This window comes from Populus euphratica, unplaced genomic scaffold (assembly GCF_000495115.2).
Source record: "Populus euphratica unplaced genomic scaffold, PopEup_1.0 scaffold45.1, whole genome shotgun sequence".
NCBI classification, from domain to species: domain Eukaryota; kingdom Viridiplantae; phylum Streptophyta; class Magnoliopsida; order Malpighiales; family Salicaceae; genus Populus; species Populus euphratica.
The window spans coordinates 1,171,861-1,180,691 of record NW_011499886.1 but is presented as its reverse complement, the minus strand read 5'-3'; the positions used below and the strand labels follow the sequence as shown (position 1 = coordinate 1,180,691).

The 8,831-nt window shown below is 36.2% G+C and overlaps 1 protein-coding gene across 2 annotated transcripts in view; it reads left to right on the top strand.

The window, feature by feature from the left end:
• The first annotated feature begins 5,175 nt into the window (after window positions 1-5,175).
• Window positions 5,176-8,831, top strand: part of LOC105130371 (uncharacterized protein F52H3.2) — a 7,869-nt gene continuing 4,213 nt past the window's right edge. Inside the window, exons 1-6 of one of the 2 annotated variants that reach the window (XM_011032845.1) lie at window positions 5,176-5,399; window positions 5,582-5,739; window positions 5,867-5,958; window positions 6,706-6,819; window positions 7,428-7,758; window positions 8,276-8,455. In XM_011032845.1, the coding sequence (XP_011031147.1) occupies window positions 5,198-5,399; window positions 5,582-5,739; window positions 5,867-5,958; window positions 6,706-6,819; window positions 7,428-7,758; window positions 8,276-8,455 (1,077 nt within the window). In that variant the 5' untranslated portion in view covers window positions 5,176-5,197. Of the gene's footprint in view, window positions 5,400-5,569; window positions 5,740-5,866; window positions 5,959-6,705; window positions 6,820-7,427; window positions 7,759-8,275; window positions 8,456-8,831 lie in introns of both variants that reach the window. The other variant, XM_011032844.1, reaches the window with a different exon arrangement.

The window sequence follows — 8,831 nt, the reverse complement described above, 5'->3', positions numbered from 1 at the left end:
ATTAAAAATTATTTTATAATTTGATTATTATCTATTCAGATCAAATCTGATCTTATATAGGCAATAATTATATAAATCTAATCAATTATAAAAGTCATATCAAATTTAGAAGAAAATTACTATAGTTTTTTAGAATAGAATCGTTACCTATTCAAAGCGCTATATATTTAGAGCATTGTCTAGTTAGAGCTATGCCTATATATTTACTCTCACAAGTAGAAGAATACTAATAAAAAATTCAGTTTATAGATGCCATTAGGTTTTTTACATGGTATCAAAGCTTAATTAATCAAACACAAATCTCACACGAATCCTCTACTATATGACGAACCTCAACCCCATTATTCCCATTCCACAAAATAGCCAAGCATCACCCATTATTATTCACTAAGATAATTCTGCATTCCTCACCAGCATCATATTAGATGAAAACAATTATTCATTATGGTCTCAACTAATAGAGATGCACATTGGTGCTCGTAACAAAATCAGATATCTCACTGGCGAAGCAAAAAAACCTGAACCTAATGATCTCACGTTCGCAACATGGATCACCGAAGGTCAAAAAGTGAAAAGTTGGCTCATTGATTCAATGCGTCTGCTACTAATACAATGATTTATTCGCCTATCCACAACCAAGAAAATATGAGAGGCTATATCGAAGACCTTCTATGATAGCTTAGATGAAACTCGTCTGTTTGAATTAAATAAAAAAATCTTTCTATATCAAACAAGAAGGTAGATTTGTGTCCACTTATTACAATGAACTGGTTGCTCTATTCTAAGAAATCAATCACAGAAGTGCTTCTCAAGGACAGACGGTTGAAGGAATGATCCAGTTGTATTCAACAATACATCGAATTAGGGTTCATATATTTCTGAGAGGCCTTGATTCCGAGTTTGATCAAGTCCATGAAGAAATATTACGCAGAGATCTAAAACTAAACTTGGAGAGTACATATGCCTGTATAATGAGGGAGTTTCAATAAAGACAAATAATAGGAAACCATCAAACGACTAGTGAGCACTTCGCGCACTCTACTATATTCACAAACTAATCTCGTTAAGGAATAGCTTCTGGAACAATGAAGAGCCGAAATAATTCATTTGCTGGAAAATACATAGGCCTCATCTATAAGCATTGTGGTGAACCAGGACAATCAAAACAAAAGGTGTTATAAGATCATTGGTTATCCTGAATGGTGAGATTTCTCAAAGAAACCAAGGAAGAAATTCACAAGAAAAGCCATGATGACCAGGGCTGAAGTTTAAGCTACCGCTGCTGATAAACTCGTCTACTGCTAATGTTGCTCACTCGAGCAGTACTAGTAAGGCAAATACATTCTCTGTATTTACTAAGAATAATAATTGGATAATTAATACAAGTGCATCAAATCACATGGTTAGAGACACTAGTCAGTTACAATCCCTCCACTTTTCTATACTTTCTTTTATTTCCACAGCTAATGGCAGCACCTCCCCTATTATTGGTGAAGGCATTGTCATCTTGACACGAAATCTCACCTTAAACTCAGTTCTAGTTGTCCAATCCTTTAAACATAATCTATTGTCAATTGGCCAAATTACTTCTACTCTTAATTGTACAATAACCTTCTAGCCTTTATTCTGTATGTTTCAGGATATTCTGACTTGGAAGATTCTTGATTCTGGTGTTAAACATAACAACCTCTATTATTTAGAACTTTCAGAAAAAAGAGGACATAAATTCGGTGAAGCATATCAAACTAGAAGTTCATATACAGATCAAACCATAATATGGTTATGGCATCAACAATTAGGACATCTTTCTTTTGGATATCTTAGAAAATTATAACCGCATCTTTTTAACGTAGTTCATGATTCCGAGTTTGATTGCAATATTTGTGAAATGGCTAAAAGCCATTATATTACTTATTTATCGAGTTTGAATAAAAGTTCATAACTTTTTGCCGTTATACATTCTGATGTGTGGGGTCCTGCAAAAATTTCTACCATATCGAAAGCCCGTTATTTTGTCATATTTATTGATGAATGTGCCAAAATGACTTGGATATCTTTGCTACACAAAAAAAATGATGTTTTTACAGCATTTCAGGAATTTCATTGTATGGTGGGTACTCAATATAAGAAACAGATTCGTAATTGGCAAACTGATAATGCTATGGAATTCCTAGATACCTCTGTTCAGAAGTATCTATATCACTATGGAATTCAACATCAAACTTTATATATTTATACTCTACAACAGAACAGGTTGGCTGAATGAAAAACAGACAGATATTAGAAGTGGTTCGTGCCTTTTTCTTTGGCATGCACATGACTCGGTACTACTGAGGAGAAGTTATAAAGTTTATTATGTATCTTATCAACCGAACGCCTTCTCGAGTGATAGATTTTCAAACACCTCAACAACTTATGCAATCTTTATTGTTCACTTCGCACCTTCCACATCTTGAGCCTAGAGTATTTAGGTGTACTGCTTATGTTCACATTCCAAAGGTGTTACAAACTAAACTTAATCCATGTGCCACTCAATGCGTTTTTATTGGATATTCAGAATTCCAAAAAGGGTACAAATATAATGATCCTTACACTAAAAAATTACACATCACCTTGGAAGTCTCCTTCCATAAAACTGAACCATTTTATTCCAAAGAAGGTTTTATCATTTCCTCTCAGGGGGTGTAACCTAGCAATGAACATTTGCTACAAGAGAGTGGTAGTAACGACTTTGTTGAGCTGGGAAAAATGATTGAATAGCTTGGGAGCAAAAGAACTGATAAGGAGTCACGGGGTAGAAGCACTAATGAGGAGTCACCAATAAATGCAGAGTTGCCTTTGTTAACATCATTAACCAATGAATCTTCTCAGAATGTTGAATCCCAAGTAATCCTACAACCTATATTTTATGAATCCACTGTATTTACTAATATTTTTCGTGCCCAGGATGTTCATCCTGCTAATGCAGCCCCACGATGTTCACAAAGATCAAATAAGTGTGTCCTAAAGAAACAGTATGAACTTGATTATAGAGTCAATGTCCAATATCCAATAAGTAATTATGTTTATAACCATAGGCTGTTTGAATCATATGCACTCACTATTAATCAATTATCCAATATATCCATTCCTAGTAATGTGCAGGAAGTTTTGATAGATCCTACTTGGGCCAAAGCAGTAAATGAAGAAATGCAAGCTTTACAAAAGAACTCTACTTGGGAATTTGTCTCCCTACCCTAAGGAAAGAAGACAATCAGGTGTCAATGGGTGTTCATTGTGAAACTTAAAACCGATTGTAGCATTGATAGATATAAAGCATGGTTGGTTGCAAAAGGATATACATAAAAATACGGTATGGATTATCAAGAGATTTTTGCATATGTTGCCAAGTTTGACACAATTCATATTCTTATATCTATAGCAGCCAGTCGGGAGTGGCATTTGAAACAATTTAATGTTAGAAATATGTTTCTTAATAGGGACTTAAAGGAAGAAGTATATATGGACTTGTCACCATGTGTGTAGTGCAATTCTAAAGATAGGAGTAAAGTCTGTTGGTTGAAGAAATCTCTATAGGGTTAAAACAATCCCCTAGAGCTTAGTTTGGGCAGTTCTCATCTGCAATGAAAGTATTAAATTATAAACAGAGTAATTCAGACCATACTTTATTTATAAAGCACCAAAATAGAAAGGTTACAACCCTTATTGTTTACGTGGATGACATGGTGTTTACAGGCGATAATCCAGAAGAAATGATGCTGTTACAGGAACATCTAGCCGCTGTATTTAAAATGAAAAGCCTTGGGCGACTCAAATACTTCTTAGGAATTGAAGTCATAAAATTAGCTCACGGGATTTCTATGTCACAAATCAAATATGTGTTTGATCTGCAGACAGAGACGGGCATGCTTGCTTGTAAATCAACATCAACCCTCATAGACATCAATCACAAGCTCGATATCTTTCCCAATCAGGTTCTAATAGACATGGGTTGCTATCAATGTTTAATTGGTTAACTGATTTATTTATCACATACAAGATCAAGCATAGCCTATGCTGTTAATGTTGTAAGTCAATTTATAAATGTACCCAGCGAAGAACATTTACATGCAGTGAATAGAATTTTACGATACTTGAAGGGTATTCTAAGAAAAGGTTTGCTATTCTTAAAACATGGGGCCTCTAACATTGTGGGATATACTGATGCTGATTAGACAGGGGATCAAAAAATCCACAACAGGCTACTTCATTTTTATCAATGGAAATCTGGTTACACAGTGTGGTAAGAAGTTGAAAGTTGTGGGTAGATCGAGTGCAGAGGCAGAATTTTGAGGTATGGCTTATGAGATATGCGAATTATTATAGATTCTAAGGGTCCCGATAGAGTTAGGGATTCACTGTACGGACTCGATGACTTTACACTATGATAATAAGGTAGCCATTTCCATTGTGCATAATCCTGTCTAACATGACTGCATGAAGACATGACTGCATGAAGCATGTTGAAATTGATCGTCACTTCATTAAAGAAGAATTAGATCAGAAACTCGTATAATTTTTCTTTGTCTAATCAACATATTTGTTAGCTGATATTCTTACAAAAGCCATTTCAAGACTGGTATTTCAGAGAGTAATTATCAAGTTAGGCATGACTAATATCTATTCTTAAATTTGAGGAGGAATGTTGATATGATAAGTTGCGATTTTGTAATGTGATTATTTATAGGAACTAGATTAAATATTATTTTATAATTTGATTAATCTTGTATAAGCAATAATTATGTGAATTTAATCAATTATAGGAGTTATATCAAATCTTGTAGAAAATTACTATACTTTCTTAGAATAAGATTTGTTACGTACTGAGAGCATTGTCTATTTAGAACTCTGCCTATATTTTCTCCTGTAAGGAGAGAATACTAATAAAATATTCATCTTATAGATACCATTGTTTTTCTACAAAAATAAACAAAAATCATAACCAGGCTCATAAACTACTTCCTTGTTTGTCTCCTGCTACAAACTATAAGAGTATAGGTATTTGAGTGTGAGCAATAAAATAAAACAAGGACCAAATTGCAAAATAAATCTTCTTGTTTTTCCTGTTGGCTGGGACCGAACTCCTGCCCCACTTCGTTCTTCAACTCTCCCTAATCTTTAAATTTTTCCACAACACCACAAATTGAACCCCCAGAAAATGGCAACTGTCACTCTCCATCTCTCCCGTCTCGCCCGCCACCACTTCCATTTCTCTCCCCTTCTCTTCACACCCAAACACCTTTCCATCTCCTTCCCCCGCCGCCGCCACACCCCCGCTGCTTTCTTCCCTCTTTGCTCCTCCTCCACCACCACCTCCTCCCGCCGCTTCTCAGTTTCGGCCACCACTCCCGCTTCCACAGGTTCTGGAATAACTCAATTTTCCATTTACCTTACCAAATAATCCTAAAAAGTTTTGTTTACAAAGTTTGAACTTGTTATGGGTGAAATGTATGTGTTAGTTTGAAGGTTTTAAGCTTCATTTCTTGTGAATTGAATGCAAAGGCACATGGTTTCTTTTTTTCTCTATTTTTTTTGTTTGCAGAGAGCTGTAGTGATGGTGGTGGAGTGATCAGTGATGAAAAATATGATGTGATTGTGGTTGGAGGAGGGCATGCTGGCTGTGAAGCAGCGCTTGCTTCTGCTCGTTTAGGGGCGAAAACGCTTCTTCTAACGCTAAATATTGATCGAATAGCATGGCAGGTTTTTCCTTTTAACTTGTGCAGCCCCTGTTATTGAATGCCTTGCATAATCTCGTTAGTTTTTAGTCAAATTTAACTGAAAGAATCTTGAAAAGAAGAGTTTTCTTTTATTCTTTTTTCTTTCTCAGCCTTGCAATCCAGCAGTAGGTGGGCCGGCGAAATCACAACTAGTTCATGAAGTAGATGCTCTTGGTGGTGAAATTGGGAAGGTCGCTGATCGGTAATGCATAAAAAATAGTATGTTTACTTGAGAGCTACTTGCCAGATTGTGCGCAACTCTGCAAGTGTTATTCTTTCTTGTTGATGGCGTGACTCACAGTTTAGAGAAATTTAGCTCTATAGGATTAGGGAAATGGAATCATGGGCTTTGATATCTCATATAAATTTTAGGGAAGGACAACCTACATATTAGCGGGACTTGATGGGATGCTGGGAGGGGATTACGGTGGGGGAAACCTATTGGTGAATTGGCGACCATATTTGGTTTCTTTCATGCTGAGTCCTATATCACAGTGCCAGGTCATTCTAGATTCCTTGGTCAGGGTAGAAACCAACCACCTCTCCTTCTTACAAACTTTTCAGAATTGCAACTCTTGATTAGTCTTTTTAAGTTCTGCAGATAAGTGACTGTGCCCCTCAATCAAGGATGAAACTGAATTTAGGCACTGGGAAGGGTAGTTGGTTGGGGAAACATTGTTTTGTTAGCATGAAAATGTCAAGAAGTGAACAAAGATATTTCAACGAGCCAAGTAAGAAAATGACTGGCACCATATCAGGAAAAATGAATTATGAGTCTCAGGTTAACACAGGTTATTATTTTCATCATTTTGATGTATTGCTTGCTTTTTTCCCTTAGGTTATGCTTATTCTCAAAAGTCCTTCATCAATTTGTTTAAAGTGAACTGCCTTAGTGTTAAATATCTGTTTTTTAGCTTCACCTATGTCTGCTTTGTATAACATGCTTCAGGTGCTATATACAAAAGCGTGTGCTCAACACGTCGAGGGGTCCTGCTGTTCGAGCTTTGCGTGCACAAACTGACAAAAGGGAGTATGCTATGGAAATGAAAAAAATAGTGGAGAGGTAACTTAACAGACTTAGCTTTTCTTATTAGCTATTTGTGCTTGCATTTAATAGCTCAAATGTGCCTATACAAAACTTATTTAACCTCATGTTGCTAAAATTGCAATGCTGGAAAACTACATCCAATTTTCTATCAATGCACAGAAGTTATCATGGTCTTTATTTCATACTTCCATAAATAGGCTTTGACCAAACCATGGTCAAAATAACTCTTACAATCATGTTCATGACTGTAATGTCACAGAAGCAGGCCATAGCAGGCAATACATAATAGCCATGGATTCTTGAAATTTTTTTCAATTCAATGATTCAGCTACTATGGGAGTATACTAATACTTTCAATTTTTTATAGTAACTGCTGAAAATAAAATACGAAATTTATCTCATTCCATTCGTCACTCTATAATGTGTGATGGAGGGTCTCGTAGTAATAATAACTTTCAATTAAGATGTACGAATACCTTTGTGCCTTTGAATCCAAAATTTTTTTTCACTACAAATCTGCATTTTTCAATTATTGTTTTATTTTTCAGCACTCTTGCAAATAACTCAATTTTTGGATGCCTCAGCACCTATCTACTGATCTGAGCGATTTGCTTCCATTTCAGCACTCCAAACCTTTCTATCAGAGAGGCAATGGCGATAGATATATTATTAGGAAAGAATGACAACGTGGAAGGTGTTCGCACTTTTTTCGGGATGAATTTCTATGCTCCGTCCGTTGTTCTTACAACCGGAACTTTCATGAGTGGTAAAATTTGGGTTGGTAGAACTTCTATGCCTGCTGGAAGAGCTGGGGAATCAGCTTCAGAGGGACTGACTGAGAACTTGCAATGCCTTGGTTTTGAAACTGATCGATTAAAAACTGGAACCCCTGCACGTGTGGATATTCGTACAGTAGATTTTACTGGATTAGAACCCCAGCCTGGAGACAAAGAGGTCCTTCCATCTAATCTTATGTGTAGGTTCAGTAGATTGCATTCAGCATAATTCGAGATTGCAAATTACGCCTCAAAATTTGGTTTAGAAAACAGATTATAATTGTATAGGTTGTCTTTTTTTAAAAATGTACATGGATATTTGTGGTGACTGGTGAAGATGTTTCATTTATTACCAGCATCCTACCATTGATTCTCACATTGTCTATTTATCAAACTTTGATTCGTATGTATGCAATGCTCACTGCCACATCGACTACATTCATGATACAGCACTTACAGAGGTGCTAGTGAATTTGCTACTTTTGCATGCAGTAAACTGATCGTCTGGTTTTTGATGTCGTATAGGGTTCATGTCTCCCTCGACACAGACTTCCTCTACCTGAAACAAAACTTTTATCTAAATATAATGGGCCCTGTGGAATCAAAACCTTGTTTGGAAAATGATGATATTATGCCTACTATGTGGTTATCAAGTGTTTAAAATCATGTTCTGATTGTAAGTTAATGATTGACAGGTACATTGGTTTAGTTTTGATCCAGATGTACAAATTGAAAGGGAACAAATGTGTTGCTACCTAACACGCACAACAAAAATTACCCATCAGCTTATTAAGGAGAACTTGCATGAAACTCCCACTTATGGAGGGTGGGTTGAAGCAAAGGGTCCTCGATACTGTCCTTCCATTGAAGATAAGGTATACATCTGCAGCTAATGTATCCTTATATACGGTTGCTCTATGTGTCATTCTTTTTCTATAGAAAAGGAGAAGGGGTTGTCCCTATCTTAGCTCTTAAGATGTGTGCATATATTTTTCAGAACTCAAAGGAGCTGGATTTTAAAATCTGTACAGTTTATGGACACCAACGACTGTCCTAATTGTATAAAATAAATCAAGATAAATAATTTCCTGTCCTATGTCATTTTAAATAATCTTAAGTGCCCAGCATCTTCTCATTCCTAGGTGTGTCCCCCACCCACCGTGGTGTGGAAAAGGGGGGCAAAAAGGAAGATCCTGTAGACAATGGGTGGCACCAATTCGTTGTCAACAGTTTTGTGTATATGACCCCCCC